The sequence below is a fragment of the Alosa sapidissima genome, chromosome 13, assembly GCF_018492685.1.
Source record: "Alosa sapidissima isolate fAloSap1 chromosome 13, fAloSap1.pri, whole genome shotgun sequence".
NCBI classification, from domain to species: Eukaryota; Metazoa; Chordata; class Actinopteri; order Clupeiformes; family Clupeidae; genus Alosa; species Alosa sapidissima.
Window position 1 is genome coordinate 26584950 of NC_055969.1, and position 22567 is coordinate 26607516.

Genomic DNA, 22567 nt, shown 5'->3' on the forward strand with positions numbered 1-22567 from the left:
CGCTATTAGTTTTCATATGCATGTATTGCCTGTGTGCCAGTTGGTACTATTCAGTGGTGCATGAGATAGAATCAGCTATAATGGTAAGTCTTGGCTGTTGACTGCTGTCTTTGTAATCCAAATGGGATCAAGTGTTTGGCTAATAGATAATGAGCGCTCTCTCTCTCTCTCTCTGACTGTGGATTTGGAATAGGCCTATGTTTCAAGAGCGCAAGCGTTTCATCAAATTAAATTGTTTTGAATTTGTACTACAGTTTAATGTCACCACAATGAAATGAGGCTTCAAGAAGGTATAGTGATGGACGATAATTAGGCCTAGGCCTAATGGTGGCAATGTAGCCTACAAGTTGTTGAACTTGAGACAATGGACTTTTAATTGTTATCTGTCAACATAAACTTTTAAGGAACTTTGTAATTACAGCGATTGCGTCAAAATGTGCATAATTAAATCAGACACGTTGTTAGTGTTGGATCGTGGAAGTGTTTGTGGCATTGCTTTGAGGTCATTCCCTCAACAACATGGCTCCCGAACCACTCCTCATCTACCTGCGCGCGCAGCCAACCAGGACAACAGTCAGGAAGCAAAACAGTAATGGAGCATAACTGATAACTGAGGGGAAAAAGTTATTTTCTCACATTCTGTATTGCGTCAGTTTACATGACTGGATCAGTTAAAAGGGGAGTTTTTGAATGCGTCTAACATTTAATACTCGTTGCCATATACGTATCTTAGCTTATTTAGGCTACACTTAGCCTAAGTGAATTTACAGGTAAGTCTGATTTACTAACTGCAAAACAATATCACTGGCTTGACAGTTTAGCCAACTTGCAGTACAAAGCAATGCACACTTGGAAATACGTGGCATGCTATTTCAGTGTTTGTCTGTGAATATCTGGTTGTAAAGAGCGCTAGCTAGAGATGCGTGTTCTTGCAGATCCAAAGAGGTTGAGATTATTAGCTTAGTTAGATAGCTGCTTAACCCCCCTGTTGTTGCTGATACAGCTATTTCGCTAGTTCATTGAGCTTGAGCTAATTTAGCATGTTGACCTAAACCTTTCAGCGCTTTTCATGCTACTGGTGTGTTTCAGCTGCGTACGCACAGGTAGCTCATTACTGCTTAATGTAATGAAATTATTATGGCACGAATGAATGGCGCCTTGTTTTTGCATGGGTGCCAGTCAGTCCACAGTCTCTCTCTCTCTCTCTCTCTCTCTCTAAAGACTGGTTATGATGCCTACCAGGAATGTATCTGGAGGTGGAGGAATGCCAAACAACAAAGTGAAATATTCGCGTTTGGCTGACAGCGATGAGGGCTACATTGATCTTCAGGTGAGTTTGTCAAGTCCTGTGGGTAAAACAAGTATAAGGACTTAGCCCTACCTAATATATGTAATATGCAGAAGTCACTGCATAAGTTTTAGTAATACACATTTAATACACATTTTAGCTATGGCTATGTGTGAGTTATTGTTGTCATTAGTATTCCTAGTGATGTGATGTGTGTGTGTGTGTGTTGTAAGTAGGATAGTTTTACCAAAGACAAATTCAACAGCAGCAGCTGGTACCATAGCCTTTAACGCTCCAAGACTTTGACAGTCCTAAACTCCTAACCTCTACATGCTATAGCAACTTCCAGTGTCTGCTTCTTCTTTCACTAGTTCAAGAGAGGACCACCCAAAGTTCCTTATAAAGCGATTGCCCTGGCGACCTTCCTGTTCCTCATTGGGTCGTTATTAATAATCATCGGCGGGCTGCTTCTCTCTGGCTATATACACGTGTCGGTGAGTAAACAAATAGAGCATTCACCCCACAGCCTGGCAACACACCGAAGGACAGAACCTTCACATCATAGAACAGAACAGTAACACACTCTGAAACTCACTGCAGGGCAGAGCAGAGCAACATACCACAGGACAGAGCCCCTCACACCATAGAACTGAGCCTTCACAGTTCACACCATAGAACTGAGCCTTCTAGAACAGAAACCTCACACCATAGAACAGAGCTGTCACACCATAGAACAGAGCCTTCACACTATAGAACACAACCTTCACGCCGTAGAACAGAACCTTCACACCATAGAACAGAACCTTCACACCGTAGAACAGAACCTTCATATAGAGCAGAGCCTTCACACCATAGAACAGAACTGTTACACCATAGAACAGAACCTTCACACCATAGAACAGAGCCTTCATATAGAATAGAACCGTAGCACTATAGAACAGAACCTCCAGACCATAGAACAGACTCTTTATACCACAGGTCAGAACCTCCACATGACAGAACAGATCAACACACCACAGAGCCATCACACAGAGCCGGATCTGAGCCATATGGGTTCCAGATTTAAGCTCTTCTGTTCTCTTACATGTGTGAGCGTAATCAGAGTGTGCCCACAGCATATACAGCATACCACATCATAAACAGAGCTGCATGACATACCTGTAGACCCATTACATTGCTAGTGTTAGAGAAGATGCTAGTGTTGCTAACATGTTTACAAAGTGTCTCCATAGTGTGGTTTGTGTGTGTGTGTGTGTGTGTATGTATTCTGCAGTGCAATCTACTGTCCTCTCATCATTATTAAAATGTGTAAGTTTGTTATGATGATGTGTTATTATTACACTTTTGTGCCTGAATCTCTTGTGTTCTCTTGTGCCCCTGTCCCCACCTGCTGCGGCTGTCCCAGGACCCCAACAGAACAATCCCTGTGCTGATCATCGGAGTGCTGGTCTTCCTCCCTGGGTTCTACCACCTGCGAATTGCCTACTACGCGTCCAAAGGCTACAGAGGCTACTCGTATGACGACATCCCAGATTTTGATGACTGAGCCGGGCCTTCTGTGGTCAACCCCAACACCCCCCCCTCCCCTGAGCACCAGAGTTACTGGAGGTTTGGGGGTGAGGGGTTCAGGTCTTTGACCCCTCCAAACACGCGCACACACACACGCACACACACACACACACACACACACACACACACACACACATCCTCGGGCCGCAGCTGCCCCCAGGACCTTGCATGGGTCGCTTCTCTGTATGTTGTTTACCGCACGTTTCTTCTGACGGAGGAAACGGAAACACCAAGTGGCTTAATTGCACTGCACATGCATATGCTGTATTTTTTGGAGTTGGAAGTGACTGTGTTATACATGCCAGAAATGGAGTATTTATTATAAGCTGCGTATACATAGGACATACAAAAGCCTTTCTGTGTTAATATGTTCTGCTGTCCTCTCTCCAAAGATGCTAGTTGTAGAGGAAAAGGGCTCTTCATAATCAAGGATCATTTTCAATATTATAGCATGTTTTTTTTTTTTTTTCAAAAATCCTGCAGTGTCTAGTATTATGGCTTGACCTACAAATGTATTTATAATTGTCATTGAATAAATATTTTAATGGTGAGTGCAGGTTTTTCACTTGTGTGTTACTGAAACATATGTTCAGACCATAGTTGTCTTTCACTGAAGTTGCATTTCAGTTTTGCTCACATAGTATATAATTAATACTCTTTGCAAAATCCTCTCAGTGAACTATTACAAAGTGACAGAAGAAAGGTTGGCAATGAATGATAGTGTTGTTGCTGTCTGTCAGAGCACTATGTATAGATATACGGCTCTGCTGTCTGTAACACAAGTGCGCCCTCGTGTGGGATAATGGGGAGTTGTTTCAGTTCTCTCGTGTAGAATGAATGGGGGACTGCTAGCTATTTATTTTAAAATAAATGTGAAGCTATAATCCATTATCATTATACCCGATAGAAAGGTACAATCTGTAAACTAAACACCGGTACTCACTAGAGCGCAAGGATTACACACAGACATACCTGGCTCAGTGTAACATCAGTTGTTGGCCAATAGCATTATTGTTTTACTTTTACATCATGGGACTTACTGACCCGAAAAATTCCACTCGACCGGAGTGTGATATGAGACCTTAATCTCGAGATTATCTGATATTATTATCATTAATTTAGTTGATAGTTTGCCATGGACTCTTAATCCCACGGATACTTTAAACAGGATCGGCGGATAAACAGAGGCAAAATCCAGGGTAAAGTACAGAGGGCGCGCTGGGCACCTGTAATAAAGAATCCAAAGGATTCCAAAACAACGCATCGCCGCAAACATATTCCAACAATCCGGATGGCACGTGACTCAGGTAATGTTCTAATGACTCAATTTTCATTGATCTAATTTTCCATATAATCAGGTAAATCGGTCTGCCTGTATCGGTTAACCCTCTTCCTATCAGGATTATGATCATGTTTTGTTTGGTTATATTAGGCTGTATTAAAATATGTTTTTCGGAAAGACTTCAATTATATTTGAAAATGTTTTCATAGACAGCAAATGAACCTACCAAAAACACGCAGTTAAAACGATTGAACAAGCCATACTTAAATAGATGATTAGCCTGTGTATCATAACATAATGCAAAACTTTGTAACTTGAGGCTGCATCAAGAGTCGTCCGCGAGCGCGCGACACACACACGCACACGCACACACACACGCACACACACACACACACACACACACACACACGAGTGGGGGTAGGAGGAAGCAACAGAAGGTTTGTATGTGAGCTCCGGTCAAATGAGTGAGTCCGGTCCTAGAGAAGTGAAGTGAGAAGCTCGTAGCGAAAACTAAGGGCTGCGGACTGGGGCTTCTTTCAAGCATTACAAGTCACCTTCACTAGTTTTGGAATACACATTACAGCAATGCTTGACATGTCAAGAGACTATTTGGATTTTCCTGTCTTCTATAGGCTCCGACCGGAGTGAGACTTTCGTGGATGTAATTTCTTATTGGAAACTTTGGAAACATTTCCGCTTGGATCTTGGATCAATCAATAAAGTCCAGAATCGACACCACGACGTAAAGAGAAGAAACTGACCCGGCCGATTTACAGGCGGTATGTTTGATAAATAAACATCTATTTGTCTGTTGTAATTGTTGTTGAGTTGAGTCAACATATTATCGATTGCATTCTAATTATTGAAAACGATTTTGTGAGGCTAAGCACCTGCTACATTTTCAGTCCAATAAGTTGATGTCCGTCTCTCCGACCGGAGCGGCTATTTGAACGGGACAAAAATAACGAATTTACTGGAAACTTTGCATAGCCTAGTGCTGATTTTAGTTTGTTTTGTAGTACGAGAGAAGGTGGAGAGAATGACTGCGTAGGCATAGTTAATTGTATTATGGTCGTTTACCCCCCAAGACCTGACAAAGTAAACAAAGTAGTGGTTTGGATATAGGTTCGCCGGCGCGATGGCAACGCATGTTGGTGTTAATGTTGCATGATGTTTCTTCTGAACCCATCTCTACAATCTGGACGTGACTGACTAAAGCAAAACGGGTTGAACAAACACAAATGGACTGCTTATTTCCCGTGTTACTTTAACCTCGCCTGTGGGGCGGCCTGAGTATACATGGTGTAGGGGCAGTGTTTGCTTAGCCTGTTGGTTCACTGCCCCCGGGGTCACTGCCTTGTCTCACCAAGCGAAGCAGCCTCTGTGACCCACTGGCGGAAAGGGCACGTGGTCCTCACCGTTTGGCGTTTTCCAACATACAGATGCAGCTTTTGGCTTCTTTTCATTTCCGTTCAAGAAAACTACACAGTGGACATTTATGTCTGAATTGAATTTTATATTGCGTTTATATTGATATTTAATTGAGTTGTGTATTAGGCTATGTTTATTTTGACTACTTGATTGAACTGTGTGTGTGTGTGTGTGTGTGAAGAGTTAATAGTAGTAGGTGTATGTAATGTGAAAGTGTTGCCATGGAGGGTCAGTAATACTGCTAGCTCAGGGCACTGGGGGGGTCTGTGGTGTTGGTTCTGTGGCTTCTCCAGGTCCTGTCTTTTACAAACCCTCTCTGATAAGCCCTGTTCAGATTAGGCCAGAGTGCGGCACTGTCCAAAAGCTGCTTAAAGGCTACTCATGGGTCCTGCCGGCAGCTTTTAGGGGGATCGGGCTCGACTTCTCCACTCTCCTGCCTAAAATTCCGTACCCTGGACAGGTTCCATTCCCTGCTAATCGTAATGCACAAAATCTCTTGATGTTTTTTTTTTCAACTGTGAACTGCTCACTTATCAATGGCATCCCAATAGCACCATTAGAGCATGAGGAGATACTGTACAGGACTTGTTTGTCTACTCTGGTTCCTGTGCAAGGTTAGAGGCCCATGATAAATTTAGGTGTGTGTGTGTGTGTGTGTGTGTGTGTGTGTACATGGATTGGGTTGGGTACTTAGGAGGGTCTGCTTCCATTTCCTCTTTCCATTGCACCAAGCAGGATGATCCCTGATTAACAAAAGAGAAACATCATCCATACCCGACATCCACACATGGATAAACACACACACACACACACACACATGCACACACATTCACAGACACACTCGCGCACACACACTTACAGACACACACGTACACACACATACACACACACTCTCTCTCTCTACATCTCACTGTAGCTATGTACTGTATTTGTTAGTTAAGTTTGACTCCCTCTGAAGCTGAGTGTGTGAGCTCAGTGCATGAGCAGTGCCATATTGCTCCTGATGACGGGAGCCCTGACTCCTGATGAACCTGTCTGGGCCTGCTGGGGCCTCACCTGGCTGGCGGTGGCTTCATTAGGCCCCTAATTAGAGAGCACTTCCTCTCCCATCCTTGTCGTCATTACTGGACTCTAATTATTCTACAGGTCCCATCCATGTTGTTATTACTGAACTCTAATTATTCTACAGGTCACTTCCATGTCATCATTATTGTTCATTACTTGCTCAGCACCATGCTATTATCCCGTATACCGGACCTCTTCCTATCTGATCTAGCCCACAGCCTGGGAGCGCAGTTTAAAGTTGAGTCTACTCTACACACCTCTTATTCCAAACACCTCTGGTCAGCACTGGTGCTCAATTGCTCTTCACAGGCCTTTAGCTGTCCATTCTGTGTGTATGCACTGAAATAATAAACTCTATACTCCACAAAATCTCTCCACACACAGTCCTGGCACTGCAAATGGGAAACAGGGTGGCTTGAAATGAGGCTGACATTATCTCAAACCTTTGCCAGAATCACCTTCCTACCCCACGCAGCATGGCGCTGTACTTAACCAGCAGAACTATCTGCCCTATTGCTATAGGAACTCTCTTACCCAGCAGAATTATAGCCATGGGAACTTTACTTACTCAGCAGAACTACCTGCCCTGTAGCTAGGAACTCTCTTAGCAAGCAGAACTACTAGCCCTATAGCTATAGGAACTCTCTTAGCAAGCAGAACTACATGTACCTGCCCTGTAGCTATATGAACTCTCTTACCCAGCAGAATTATAGCCATAGGAATTCTCTTAGCAAGCAGAACTACTAGCCCTATAGCTATATGAACCCTCTTACCCAGCAGAACTACCAGCCCTATTGCCATAGGAACCATCTTACTCAGCAGAATTATAGCCATGGGAACTTTACTTACCCAACATAACTACCTGCCCTATGGGCAAAGGATCTCTACTTACACAGGAAATTTGCTTGCCCTAAATCATGGGAACTCAACTTAGCAACACTACCTACTCTAAATCATGGGAACTCAACTTATGGGAACTCAACTTAGCAACACTACCTACTCTAAATCATGGGAACTCAACTTATGGGAACTCAACTTAGCAACACTACCTACTCTAAATCATGGGAACTCAACTTATGGGAACTCAACTTAGCAACACTACCTACTCTAAATCATGGGAACTTTAATTACCCAGCAGAACTACCTGCCCCAAAGCGTGGGAGTTGTACTTACTTACCCAAGAGCAGGGGCGTAACGTTCCCGCCCCTCGTCCCAGCACAATGAGAGGGGATGGGACCAGTTTCAGGAAACACACATCTGCAGACAGCTCTGGTGTGTGTGCGCGCGTGTGTATGTGTGTTTGTGCGTGCGTGCGTGCGTGTGTGTGTGTGTATGTGTGTGTGGTTTGTGTGTGTGTTTGTGCGTGTGTGTGCGTGTGTGTGTGTGCGTGTGTGTGTGCGCATGCATCTGTGTGTGCGTATGCGTCTGTGTGTGCGTGTGTGCGCATGCGTCTGTGTGTGTGTATGCGTCTGTGTGTGCGTGTGTGCGCATGCGTGTGTGTGTCTGTGTCTCTATTAGAATGTGTGAATGTATGTGAATGTATCTGTGATTGTGTGTGCGTGCGTGTTAGAATGTGTGTGTGTGTGTGTGTGTGTGTATATAGGTACAGACATTACAGCCTGGGTATATAGGTACAGACATTACAGCCTGGGTATATAGGTTAGCGTCTGCACTGTGTGTGTGTGTGTGTGTGTGTGTACTGTAGGTATGCTTGTGTGTGTGTGTGTGTGTATCCATGCTGTATTACAGCCTGGGTATATAGGTTAGCATCTGCACTGTGTGTGTGTGTGTGTGTGTGTGTACTGTAGGTATGCTTGTGTGTGTGTGTGTATCCATGCTGTATTACAGCCTGGGTATATAGGTTAGCATCTGCACTGTGTGTGTGTGTGTATGTGTGTGTGTGTATTCATGCTGTATTACAGCCATATAGGTTAGCGCCTGCTGCCCGTCCGATTCCTGCGTCCATTTCTGTGATTAACAGACTCATCCTCTCATCAGCTCTGAGGATGATGACAGCCTCTCCGCCACCCTGCACAGATAATGCAGGAACAGACCTCACCCTCGCCTGGCCCATATCTGAGCCTCGCCTGGCCCGCATCTGGGCCGTGTTTGGTTTGGATTTGCTCCAGGGTGCGCTCATGTGTTGGCAGGACTCAGGGGAGCTCATGGGTGCCATGTGTGCAATCTGCCTGGTCATTATTTGCTTGCTTAAGATGTGCCACCTGAGTTTGATTACTCAGAAGTGTGTGTGTGTGTGCGCACTTGTGTGTGTGCGCGGGTGTGCACATGTGTATTTGTGTGTGTGTGTGTTTGTGTATGTGAACACACATGCATATGTGTGTGAGTGTGTGTATGTTTGTGTTTGTACGTGTGTGTTGTTCAGTTTGAGGACTCCACTGTGGAGTGTTGAATTTACCTTCAACCTTCAGCCTTAGTTTTGTGTGTGTGTATGAGCATGTGTGTGTGAGCGTGTGTATGTGTGTGTGAGCGTGAGCGCGCGTGTGTGTTTGTGTGTGTGTGTGTGTGTGGCCGTGTTAAAGGCGTGTTGTGTTTGTTCAGGTGGAGATGGGTCATCGTTGTGCTGTGCTGTGTGGTGTTGCGTTAGATTGAGAGCACCAGGGGAAAAAGCTTGTGAGGAGGTTACTATGGAGAGAGCACTCTAGTCTGTTTGTGGAGAGAGAGAGTGTGTGTGTGTGATGCTACTTTGTGTATTCTCTCTCTCTCTCTCATTTCATCTCTCTTTCTCACTTGTTCTCTCTCTTTTAAATCTCTCTTCTTTACCGTCAGTGTCTATCACTCTGCATCTCCTCCTCCTTCTCTTTATCTCTTCATCTCTCTCTTCTTTTCATCTCTCCATCCCTCTCTTCTCCGGCCTTTTTACTGTGTTTTATGGTTTTATTGTTTGAGTAGTTTACGGTTTTATGACCCTGTGTAAAGGGTAGCGCCCTTTATTATTAGTTACACTGGGCATGCTCATAAAGCCATTACCTCATCGCTGGGCCTCGGTTTCCCTGCCTCAGCTCCAATCTCCCCTAGACTCACACCAAACGCCTAGAGCTCCTGAACATCTCCCCTAAACTCACACCCAAATCCCTAGAGCTCCTGAACATCTCCCCTAAACTCACACCAAACGCCTAGAGCTCCTGAACATCTCCCCTAAATTCACTCCCAAACGCCTAGAGCTCCTGAACATCTCCCCTAAACTCACACCAAACGCCTAGAGCTCCTGAACATCTCCCCTAAACTCACACCAAACGCCTAGAGCTCCTGAACATCTCCCCTAAACTCACACCAAAACGCCTACAAATCCAGACCATCTCCCCAAAATTCCCGTTTGGCGCTGTTTAACACTAAGCTGTTTAGGAGAGACTGGCCCTTATTGTAATTGACATGTAATTCGTTTTGGATAAATGTTTCAGTCAGATGAATAAGTGTAAGTTTAAGATAAATGTGTCAGCCAGATGAATAAGTGTAAGTTTAAGATAAATGTGTCAGCCAGATGAATAAGTGTACATTTAAGATAAATGTCTCAGCCAGATGAATAATTGTAAGTTTAAGCATCCAAATACCTAGAGGGGCTGAGTCTAGGTCCTACCAGACCTTCACCCCAGACACTGTCCGAGAGGTGTTGTGTGTTCCTCTTCTAACTAATATAGACAGAGTAACACACACACACACAACACACACACACCAGAATACTATTAATTATGTGCTGCTGATCTCTGGTGATAAACAAAAATGAGAAGAAATTGTTGCACACTCTGGCTGGAATGGTATTTCATTTAATAATGTCTCGGTCACGATGCCTTCTTCAGATCCAATTTTGATCTCCTAACTAGACCATTTCCCCCAATACCAGACCCAGACATGCTGAGTCGTCCTCATACCAGACCATCTTCTCTAAACACACACCCAAAAGCCCAGCAGGGCTGAGTTGCTCTCGCACCAGACCATCCCCCCAGACACACACTCTCCAAGAGGTGCAGCTCAGACACACACTGCCCAAGAGATGCACCACAGACACACACTCTCCAAGAGGTGCACCACAGACTGAGGTATTGTGTTCATCTGCCCCAAAACACACACCCAGAAGTGTTTAGATGTCCTCCTACCAGACCATCTCCCCCAAACAATCGGAGGGATTGAGTTATTCTCCCACTAGACCATCTCTCACAAACACAAACCCAGAGGTGTTGAATTGTCCTCCTACTAAACCAAATCCCTCAAACACTCATCCAAACACCCAGAGGTGTTGAATTGAGTTTTTCTCCTACTACATCATCTCTTGTAAACACAAACCCAGAAGTGCTGAAACGTCCTCCTACCAAACACACACCCGAATACCCAGAGGTGCTGAGTCATCCTAGCAGACCATCTCCCCAGAGGTGCTCTGTTCCTCTCCAGCCACTACTCATTATGTCCCCTGCCACAGCTCCAAATCTTCCCCAAACACACTAAACCCCCAGGAGATGTGTGTTCTTCTCCTCCAAGACCATCTCCCCCAAACACTAACATCACAATGCTGTGTTCTCCTAGAGTCCATCTCCCCAAACACTAACGTCACAATGTTGTGTTCTCCTAGAGTCCATCTCCCCAAACACTAACGGCACAATGTTGTGTTCTCGTAGAATCCATCTCCCCAAACACTAACGGCACAATGCTGTGTTCTCCTCCGACACCATCTCCCCCAAACACTAACGTCACAATGATGTGTTCCCCTTCAAGACATCTCCCCCAAACACTAACGGCACAATGCTGTGTTCTTCGCCTAGGCTTTTATCTCCATATCTCTATCCACCACCCCCCTCCTTTTTCTGTGGCTCAGACAATAGATCAACTGCTAGAGCAAGGGGCTAATGATATTAAGATCATGGGTTCGCTTCCCAATCAGCACTAATAGGCTACTAATGTAAACTGATATCCATACTGGGTCAGGTTTCATAAAAGTGTCTGCTAAGTTATTTAATGAATCTAAATGTACTTCAGAGACACACGGTCACCTTCCTACCATCACATAGTGTGCCTTCTCTTGACAGGGCATCACCGGACATATTAATTAGGCTAAGTACAAAGACTGCCTTTAGAACAAACAAGGAAGCTGCTGTTGTTTACGAGAATGTCACCGAAGACTTTGGACCTGAAAGCGCTCATCTCATAAATCTGACAGACGAGATGTCTGGCCTTATTTATCTTGTTTGTGTTGGGACATGACATGATTTCGTACGACGATGTTCCTCAGATTTCAGAGTTAGCTCAAACTTGTGTCTAGTGTTCAAGTATACAAGTGAGCATTGTATGTGTGTGTGTGTGTGTGTGTGTGTGTGTGTGTGTGTGTGTGTGTGTGTGTGTGTGTGTGTATGCGTGCGTGCGTGTGTGTATGCGCTCAGTGGCCTTCCCTAGAACTTTTCCGCCAGCCTGTAAGACTAGTCTCCTCTGCTGCAGTGATTACCTCAGAGCGGTAAGAGGCTTTCAACGTCTGCAGAGAAGCGTGCTTAATGCCAGCAGTGTGCAGTTGAGGAGCTCACACAGCCATGAGCTGTGTGTTAAATTTACCCATGACACACATGTTACACTGGACACATGCGCACACACACACACACACACACACACACACACACACCAATACACACCAATACACTCCTGGCCTTCATCGGGAGTGTGGCAGTAAAGTCCAATAACCTGTTTCATGGGTTCAGAAACGGCAACAAGGAAACAAGCAAAGAGTACAAAGATCACAGCAATGACATCAGATCCTAAAATGTGTTGTGCAGGTAAAAATGAAAGCACAAGGTAGAAAGGTCTGAAAAGTGCTATATACATATGTATGGCAAGTGCTTTACATGCATGACAAGTGCTATACAGGTGTATCTGTATTATTAGTAGTGATAAAGTACAATACTTTAGAAACTATAGTATTGTGATATAGTGCTGGACGGGCGAGGACAGTTGTGTGGCGTTGCTCTGCCTCCTCCTGCTCTGTCACATAAAAGAATGCCAGTGTGTGTGTGTGTGTGTGTGTGTGTGTGTGTGTGTGTGTGTGTAAGCCTGATTAAGCTTCCTCTCTCTCCTCGATTACCCATGCACGAGATCAGCTTTCCATTGTATGCAATACCACTATATATGCTTTTCTCGTGCTGTAGCCTAGATTACAGTCTAATCCAACTATTCGTTAACATTAACAAGTATTAACATTCACAATACTGCATTTATTCAATCACATAGAAGGATGTTTTAGAAATAATGAATTGATTGCTATAAGTGCAGATCATCAATGTAGGTTAGTCATGTGGGACATTATGAACCCACTTTAATTGTTTTAGCATAGAAGGTTGCTGCAGACATTATGAGCTCTTGTTAGGTTGCTGCAGAGGTTATGAGCCCTTGTTAGGTTGCCTTAAGCTGGAGGGTGTCCTGCTCCCAGCACGGTCCAGCCAAACCTCACGTGCAGGTTCGCCTCACCCCTTCAAGCAGCTTAGAGACGCACCGTGAGCCTGTGACGCTCGTTCACTGCCATCTCTCTGACGTGTGTGTGCGTGTGTGTGTCTCAATGATCTCATTTGCACAACAGGGACAGTTGAAGAGGACTGTCCTGATCTTTGCTCTGCTTGCCTCCACTGCTCCCCCGTCTAGGTGAACAAAACAAACTCATTTAACGTGACAAGAGACAGCTGAAGATCGAGCTTTGCTCGTCTGCTCCGCTAGTTTTCCAAACCCCTGTCAGAGTAAATAAACTCGTTTACACAGAGAGGAGCTGTCGCCTCAGATGGCTGTGCGTTTAGTCTCACTCATGCTGAGCTTTGGGAGCCGTTCTGAGGCCCCATGCAGGGAGCCGAGCGGGGCCAAGTCTCACTGGAGATCAGGGCACCATTTGGAGCCAGTGGGGGGTTTACACACATGCTTCTGCTGCTTGCTAGAGAAAACAAGGTGGTCAGATCTGTGTCTCTGGTAGCGCCGTCTTGGGGAAAGATTAGTTGTTCATGCATTGTGTGTGTGTTCAGCTGTTGCTTTCAGTTATGTTGTGTTTTTTTTTTTTTTGATGAGGCAGTGGTAGCGTAGTGGCTAAGGAGCTGGGCTAGCATGCAGTAGTATGGTAGCGTAGTGGCTAAGGAGCCGGGCTAGCATGCAGTAGTCTGAAAAGTAATGGGTTCAATTCCTGGCAAGGCACTTAACCCCGAGTTGCTCTGCTCTTTGTAGTTAAAGTGTTGTGTGTTGATGTTTAATGGTGTGTGTTTACCTGTGTGCAGGTGAGGAGATGTGTGTGGTCTTATGAGTAACAGCTATGGAACAGCTGAGGCTCCATCTCCTCTTGTTGACTGTGGCTGCATTCACACTCTGGCCCTTAGGTGAGTGTTCACACATACACACACACACACACACACACACACACACACACACATATATATACACAGGCTATTCACTGAGTCAATGTATACCTCTCTCACACTGTCTTTTTAATTTCCATTATACACTGTTTGATAATTGTGCATGTGTCCAACTGTATCCATCTGTCGATATCTGTCTGCCTGTTGCTCTCTGTCTCTGTCTGTCTATCTCACTCTCCTCTCGTTTTGTCCTGTGTTTGTTTATCTCACTCTCCTCTTGTTTCGTCCTGTGTCTGTCTATCTATCTCACTCTCCTCCCGTTTCGTCCTGTGTCTGTCTATCTCACTCTCCTCCTGTTTTGTCCTGTCTCTGTCACTTTCTACTTGTTTTGTTTCTATCTGTCTTCACTGTACAGTACATCATGCATGTAAATGTCTCTCTGTAGGCTACACACCAGCTATGTTGCATATGACTGATGTTTTTGTGTGTGTGTGTGTGTTTTGCTCTGTTACATCTAGCCCGTGGTGCCGAGCCGTCGGTGCGTGCTAAAGAGGGCAGCGGGGCAGTGCTCAGGTGCAGCGTAGCGGGTGCGGATGTGGGCACTGCCAGCCCCAGGCACGTGGTGGAGTGGGTACGCGAGGACTTCGACATCCCCATCCTCATCAAGTTCGGGGCCTACGTCCCCCGAGTCCACCCCGACTACGAAGGTGAGCTGAGCTCGGTCTTATAGGACAGGAAGAGCCCTCATTTGATTTGGATGATGAGCTGAGCTCGGTCCTATAGGACAGGAAGAGCCCTCATTTGATTTGGATGATGAGCAAAGTACAAAGTCTTAAAGAGGAACTCTGGCCATTTTTCTACTCTACACTCTGGGGGCATCATTAAAATCATGCCCCCAGAGTGTAGCACTATAACTGCCCGAATTTGAGTGTTCAGACTAACAAGAGCTCATTTAAAAGCTAGGCTAAATCAATTTCATGCCACAATTACATCAATTGTATGCCACAATTACATGCCACAAAATAGCTATAGTTCCTGCCACAAGATAGCTATAGTTCCTGCCACAAGATAGCTATAGTTCATGCCACAAGATAGCTATAGTTCATGCACCAGTACTTTGCTTGTTAAGAGACTTTGCACTTTGCCCACCATTTAAATTTGGGCCTAATGAGTTTCCTTCCTTCCCCTTCCTCTTTCTCTTTCTCTATCCCTCCCTTCTCTCTCTCTCTCTCTCTTCCTTCTCTCTCTCTCTCTCTCTCTCTCTCTCTCTTTAACACTGATTCCTAAAGAAAAGGTGAGCTGCAGCACTGGATCAAACAAACAGTTTTTCTCCCCCCTCCTCCCTCTCTCTCACTCTCTCTCTCTCTCTCTCAGTCCCCTTTCCTCATTTCTCTCTATCACAGACTCTTGTTCCTCTGATTCTTAAAGAGACTGCGCTGATCACTAGGATCCTAAAGAGACTGTGCTGATCACTAGGATCCTAAAGAGACTGTGCTGATCACTAGGATCCTAAAGAGACTGTGCTGATCACTAGGACTTTAACTGGCTCAATGATACCAAATTCCTGCTGTAAGAGAGCTCTTGGTTGAGATCATTCGTCTGATTTGATCACTCATCAGGGCTGGATGATGGCTAATGGAGAACTCCATTATTCTCAGCTAAAGACACTGGGAGGTGGGACTGGGAGTCTGCTTTGCCTGTTTTAGAAGTTGCTGTTTCAGGAGACCGTTCAGATGTAGTGGTACCCCCTGAATGCTAGAGGAGATCTAGTTCAAATCTAGGGGTACCCTAGATTTCCCTCCTGACTCAACACAAACACACAAACAGCACCTACCCTAAACATCTTAACCCCTGTCCTGTCCAAACTGCCTCGGCCACACACACTGGAACTTGTAAACTCTAGTGTGAGCTGAGGTGTATGTGTGTGTGTGCATGGGGGGTTGTGTGCTGTGTGTGTGTGTGTGTGTGTGTGTGTGTGTGTGTGTGTGTGTGTGTGTGTGTGTGTGTGTGTGTGTGTGCATGGGGGTTGTGTGTGGCTGTGTGTGTGTGTGTGTGTGTGTGTGTGTGTGTGTTAAGGGGGCTTTGTGTGTGGTGGGGGTGTAGGTTGGGTAGGTCTGCTTCTTTCTCCATTGTGTGCTGAGGGACAGAAGTACAATGGCTGTCTGTGGGGAGACGGATCTAGGGCTGGGTTTAGGAATACCTCTCTTCTATGCTGCTGTCCTTTAAGACACACACACACACACACACACACACACACACACACACACACACACACACACACACACACACACACACACACACACAGACACACACACACACACACACACACACAGACACAGACACAGACTCAGACACACACACACACACACACAGACACACACACACACACACGCACACACTCTCTCTCTCTCTCTTTCACTCTCAGTCACCCATACACACACCACTCACACACACACACACTCTCCCCCTCTCTCTCTCTCTCTCTCTCTCTCTCACACACACACACACATACACATGCTCTCTCTCTCTCTCTCTTTTTCTCTCTCACACACACACACATGTGCAGGCACGCACACACACACACACCCACACACCCACACACACACATACGCACACCCTCATCAGGACACTGCGACAGGGAGAAGGCCTGTCTGGTTTGAAAATGTTCCCGTGATGGGGGAAGGTCAGAGTGTAGTGAGGACAGATGCCAGAGCACACCGTTGCAGAGGCTTAGAGTGTGACTGCGACTCTAGACCGTGAGTGTCAGGGAGGCAAATTAGACTCTCACACTTTATCACTTTATAATGCTCTTAAAGATATGTGTGCTCTCCCTGAGAGTAGGTCCACTGACCTGACTTTTCATAGGTAGAATGCTATCTCTGTCATTGTTACATGAGGGCCTGGAACGTTTTTTTGGTGCAGCGGGTAGGATTACCTCTGTCATCACTTTTCAACACTCTGGATATTACCTTATTAACCCAGCATGTTTTTATTAAGCATACAGGGCAGTCAGATAGACTGCTGTGGAACTCAGGGTTGGTGTATTACAATATGATGTTATGTATGGAATTTACACAAAAAAAAAAATCTCAAACTCTGGATGCAAAGGGCTTTTTTGTGCATGTATGAAGCCAACTCATGAATAGCCTACTCATGTTGTCTATTTCCGTCACTGAGAGAGTTCAAATGAGAGAGAGAGAGTGTGTGTGAGAGAGAGAGAGTTCAAATGTCTTGGGCCAGTATATTCAAATGTCTGTTGGGACAACATTGGATAAATACAAGGTCTCTCATAATGGAGCTTTTAAAAGCCAAGCTTCAGAGACCATGTCACCTGGCAAGGCAGCCAGGAGAGACACATCATGTCCACAAACATAGAGTAGTGATAGTAACAGAGGGAGAGAGAGAGAGAGAGAGAGAGAGATGGAGAAGGATAGAGAGAGAGAGAGGGGGAGAGGAAGAGAGACAGAGATGGAGAGAGAGAGAGAGAGAGAGAGAGAGAGCTGGATTCACTTGTGGTCATTTCCATATCATTCCTCTGAGTCACCGCAGCACAGAGCCCTCTGTGTGAGCCTGCGGCGGTTTGGCTGAGCCTGCTCACGGCGATAAGGCTTAATGAGGGCTTTAGCGTTAGCCGCGCAGCTACGGATCTGATTAGTGGAGACCAGGAGTGAAGTGGCCTCCCTGCTGGGCTACGCTGCACTCTGGGCTGTTAGTGTAAGGGAGTTTGCTCTGTCCCCTGGAGGCTGCAATATGCCCTTTTAAAAGCTTCCTTAATTCCCGACATTTTGAACGTTAATGAAGTCGATGGATATTATCTTTTTGATGCTGGCCCTTCTGGTTCTAAAATAAAAACGACACTGTGTTTAAAGTGCTTTCCCACGCCGGTGATGTCACTGAGGACTCGCTCGAGCATTCCTTCCTATAGATGAGAAAGAAAACAAAGGCAGAGGAAGACAATGGAGGAAGGAAAACAATCCCTTTTGAAAGAGACTGACCAGAGCAAGCAGCTCCTGTGACAAAGAGATCTATATTCACGCCAGCGTGGACGGACACAAAGCCTAGCAGGCATATAATCTGCCTTCACTGCCCGGTTCTCATCGTCATCAGGTGTGTTAGGGAGGTGTGTGTGTGTGTGTGTGTGTGTGCTGTGTGTGCGTTGTGTGATGGTGTGAATTTCATCTCCTCGGGCCGTGCTCACACTTCAGTGTCAGCTGTAACACACTGGAGTCTCCCTCACACATTCAGTAAATAAGAGTTCCACTCCACACCTGTCTTTACCTGTCTCGATCCCTCACTACCTGTCTCTACCTGTCTCAAATCCTCACTACTTGACTTTAACTGTCTTTACCTGTCTCAGATCCTCACTACTTGTCTCTACCTGTCTTTACCTGTCTCGATCCCTCTCTACCTGTCTCTGTCTCTACTCTACCTGTCTCTACCTGTCTTTACCTGTCTCAAATCCTCACTACCTGTCTCTACCTGTCTCTACCTGTCTCAAATCCTCACTACTTGACTTTAACTGTCTTTATCTGTCTCAAATCCTCGCTACTTGTCTCTACCTGTCTTTACCTGTCTCAAATCCTCACTACTTGTCTCTACCTGTCTTTACCTGTCTCAAATCCTCACTACTTGTCTTTAACTGTCTTTAGCCTGTCCACCTGTCTCTTCCTGTTTCAACTTGTCTCGATCTCTCTCCACCTGTGTCTACCTGTCTTAACTGTGTCTACCTGTCTACCTGTCTCTATCATTTCCACCTGTGTCTACCTGTCTACCTGTCTCTATCATTTCCACCTTGTGTCTACCTGTCTTAAAGGGACACCAGGCAACGTTTTCGTGTTAATTACTCATCTTTATAAGTCGGTATATGGTTAAATGACTGCCTTTACCTATCTCTATCATTTCCACCTTGGGATTTCTACCTGTGTGTATCTGTGTCTTATCACTCTATACCTGTGTCTACCTGTTCTTAGTGGTCGACCCTTGCTTGTCTCTCCAACGCTGTCTACCTGTCTCGCTCCATCTCTCATTACATCTACCTGCCTCCTACCTCTGTTCTACCTGTATATCTGTGTCTCTGCCTCGTTTCCTTCTCCCTCCCCTCTCCTTTCCTCTCCTCCTCTCCTCCCCTCTCCTCCTCTCCTCCTTTCCTCTCCTCCTCTCCTCCTCTCCCCTCTCCTCTCCTCTCCTCTCCTCCCCTCTCCTCTCCTCCTCTCCTCTCCTCCTCTCCTCTCATCTCCTCTCCTCCTCTCCTCCTCTCCTCTCCTCCTCTCCTCTCCTCTCCTCTCCTCTCCTCTCCTCTCCTCTCCTCTCCTCTCCTCCTCTCCTCTCCTCCTCTCCTCTCCTCTCCTCTCCTCTCCTCTCCTCTCCTCTCCTCCTCTCCTCTCCTCCTCTCCTCTCCTCTCCTCCGTCTCCTCACTCCATCTCAGAACCACCTGACTGTGATCATTCAAATTTCAAACCATTACAGCACCCTGAAGCACAACAGACTACATTCAGTAGCTCTGAAACTCTATACCCAACGAGGCCCTTTACACACACACACACACACTCACACACACACTCACGCACACACACACACACGCCTTTGCCACACTCACAGACATATTTCCACATCCAACCACTCCCATCATGCAGACAGCAGAGTTTGAATCTAGTTTGAATTTTCAGCTCCTGTTGATAATTAAACTGGAGTGGAGTAAAGTGAAAGGTAAATGGACTCTGCCATTTAAATCCCTTGCCTTCTGTGTCAACAACGAAGAACCACCACTGTGTGTGTGTGTGTGTGTGTGTGTGTGTGTGTGTGTGTGTGTGTGTGTGTGTGTGTGTGCTTGCTCTGCATGCTCAAGTGTATGCATGGTTGCCACATACAGTACATATGTGCTTGAGAATGATTCACCTGGTTAACCGGCACCTGGTTGAACTCTCACATGCTAGTCAGAGGGAGAGGTGGGTGTGGCGATCCAGTCAGAATGCCCCATCCATCTGACTTGTCCACTTCATTTGAATGACTGACTGGCTGGACAATGATTTGCCAGTGTGACTCCGCCATATTGCAATGTCTCTAGGTGTTTATCACCTGAGAATTAGTTAGGTCTATCCCACTGTTCAATACATATTTGATAGTCTTCAATATCATATAATTGATGAAAAGTACACTTCATAAAATTAAGAAAAGTGTGAGTATTTATTGGACTCTGGATATTAAAATTGCATTTTTGTTAAACGTCAGATAAACCTTATTCATTCCATGTTTCCATGACACGTATAGAAAAGCATTGGTGTCAGTGCATCTCCCTAAAGACTGTGAAAGATTGTGATTGTCAGAGCCGTGCAGTGACCTATATAATATAGCTATAACAACTCTTCTATAGGGCCACTACTATAATAGGCCTTTTTGCCTCTAAATGGAATGGAAGTCTTATAGGCTACTTCCACCTCCTTTTTCGAAGAATCCATCAGATTTCCAGATCTGATGGATTCTTCAACATAACTGATGTAAACATGCTATTACTGTGAATGGGGTATCACTTTCCACTCACACAGCCTGTTGATGTGGACTGTGCATGAAAGACTACAGGATAGTGTAAGATGCCCCCCCCCCCCCCATCTCTTCTCTTCTCTTCTCTTCACTACATTTAAAATCCATCCTGTTGCCACAGTAACTACATTCAAATCCAAACCACTGGTGTTGGGTGCCATGGTAACAACAATGTGCAGTCTCGAGTTTCTGATGCTGAAACGAGCACGTCATCAGACAAACCGCAGCTGCTTTCTGTGTGTGTGTGTGTGTGTGTGTGTGTGTGTGTGTGTGTGTGTGTGTGTGTGTGTGTGTGTGTGTGTGTGTGTGTATGTGTCCGAGAGAGAGAGAGAGAGAGAGAGAGAGAGAGAGAGAGAGAGAGAGAGAGAGAACTAAATGTTTGGAGAACTTTGATATGCTGGGTGTGTGACTGAATGAATGCCTTTGTGTGACAGAGAAAAAAGGCTTTGTGTGTTTGCGCAGCTTTTGAAATGTGTGTGTGTGACTCAGAGATGAAAGGATGGGAGAGGCAGCAACTCACCTGTTATCACTGCCTGCCCTCTGTCAGAGTGTTGTCCCTCCCATCCTCTAGGGACCACACACACACACACACACACACACACACACACACACACACACGCATGCACACACAGCAGCTCTGCAGCTGCAGGCCAACACGCACACACACAAACGCGCCCACTTTTTAATGCTTTTATTTGGACCTTAACACTGGGGAAGATTCACAGATCCAAACATTGAAGGAAGTATGTTACACACCTAGGCAGGTCTGATCAAACACAGAATGCATTGTGCTATTTCATGCTGAACTGCATGATTATGGGTAAACATGGCAGCGTCGCTCCCAGATGGATAAACTACCTATTACTGCAGAAATGGAGCAGTACTTTGCACGTTTTTTTGCAATTGGCTTGCTTAGTCCATAGTCCACACAGTTGCAGACACACACACACACACACACACACACACACACACAGTCAGACAGTCTCTGAGGCACTCATTTCACTGCAGCAGAGAGGGGAAGAGAGGAGAGCGAATGCCTGAATGGGAAAAGAGGAGTAAAATAGAGGAATACGAGAGTGAGAGTTGTGTGAGAGAGATAGAGAGGGATTTGTGTGTGTGTGAGAGAGAAGGAGAGAGGGATTTGTGTGTGTGTGAGAGAGAGAGAAAGAGAGAGAGAGAGAAAGAGAGAAAGAGAGAGAGAGAGAGAGAGAGAGAGAGAGAGAGAGAGAGAACAAGAGAGCAGAGGGTGGATATAAAGAGAAGGAGGAGGGGAGTCAATGAGCTCAACCACCCTAGGGGTCAGTCACCTGGCAACAGGAGGATCAAGTTACTGAGTATTTGTGCTTGTGTCTGTGTGGTTGTGTGTGTGTGTGTGTGTGTGTGTGTGTGTGTGTGTGTGTGTGTGTGTGTGTGTGTGTGTGTGTGTGTGTGTGTGTGTGCGCGTGTGTGTGTGTGTGTGTGTGTGCATACCTATGGCAGTGTATCAGCACAGGTGCATGTGGTCTGAAATTTAAATCAACTCCTTGCCAACAGTACCCTGGAAAATCCAGAGTTCTTGCAAAAGCACAATTTAAATTGTCTCTGTAAGACACTCTGCCAATGAGTAATGATGCACGTTACTTTTGCCACTTGTATCGCGGGAAGCCAATCACATCGGTGTATCTGATATAGGCGGGCCAAAGGCTAGCTAAACAGATGACAGTAGTGTTAGTAGTGTTATCCAATTGCGTCGAAGTCCGGAATCAGTCAGTAAACATTGGTCGTGTAGTCTCGTCCAATTGCGTGCTGTGAGATTTTCAAATGCACGCTTGGTGCCGCCCCTCAAGTTGGGCCATTACATTATTCGTGGCCAGACCTAGCCTAGAAATCTAGACGCGCCCCTAGCGGCAGCAAATTACATTTGCTGCCAGGGCTAGTCTAGCAACTCTCCGTTGGCTTGTGAGCTCCAGAAATCGACACTTAATCAGGCCTTTGAAATCGTGTATAGAGTCGTTTGGTGGGCTTAACATAATGATTGATGGCAGAGTTGCAACGGTTTGGCTTGAATTCCCTGCTACTTGAAAACATATATC

At 45.6% G+C, this 22567-nt stretch overlaps 2 protein-coding genes across 6 annotated transcripts in view; both read left to right on the forward strand.

Annotated features, from left to right (window-relative positions):
• The first annotated feature begins 569 nt into the window (after positions 1 to 569).
• On the forward strand, positions 570 to 3408 carry tmem230a (transmembrane protein 230a). Of its 2 annotated transcripts, none has more exons than XM_042058388.1 (4): positions 570 to 770; positions 1222 to 1330; positions 1660 to 1782; positions 2694 to 3408. In XM_042058388.1, the coding sequence occupies exons 2-4, from the start codon at positions 1229 to 1231 to the stop codon at positions 2832 to 2834; spliced, it is 366 nt and encodes a 121-aa protein (XP_041914322.1). In that variant the 5' UTR covers positions 570 to 770; positions 1222 to 1228; the 3' UTR covers positions 2835 to 3408. The 2 variants fall into 2 exon arrangements, with proteins under 2 accessions (XP_041914322.1, XP_041914323.1); XM_042058389.1 differs by having other exon boundaries at positions 1243 to 1330.
• A 739-nt stretch (positions 3409 to 4147) lies between these two features.
• Positions 4148 to 22567, forward strand: part of igsf9a (immunoglobulin superfamily, member 9a) — a 43660-nt gene continuing 25240 nt past the window's right edge. For 2 of the 4 annotated variants that reach the window (XM_042058349.1, XM_042058352.1), the window contains exons 1-3: positions 4584 to 4918; positions 13880 to 13978; positions 14476 to 14664. In XM_042058349.1, the coding sequence (XP_041914283.1) occupies positions 13915 to 13978; positions 14476 to 14664 (253 nt within the window). In that variant the 5' untranslated portion in view covers positions 4584 to 4918; positions 13880 to 13914. The other 2 variants (XM_042058351.1, XM_042058350.1) reach the window with 2 other exon arrangements.

Bases quoted from the DNA above. Each gene is read 5' to 3' on its own strand.
- tmem230a (XM_042058388.1), top strand. From the start codon at position 1,229: ATGATGCCTACCAGGAATGTATCTGGAGGTGGAGGAATGCCAAACAAC. The intron at 1,331-1,659 runs GTGAGTTTGTCA...TTCTTTCACTAG, and splicing joins AGGGCTACATTGATCTTCAG to TTCAAGAGAGGACCACCCAA. The intron at 1,783-2,693 runs GTGAGTAAACAA...CGGCTGTCCCAG, and splicing joins CTGGCTATATACACGTGTCG to GACCCCAACAGAACAATCCC.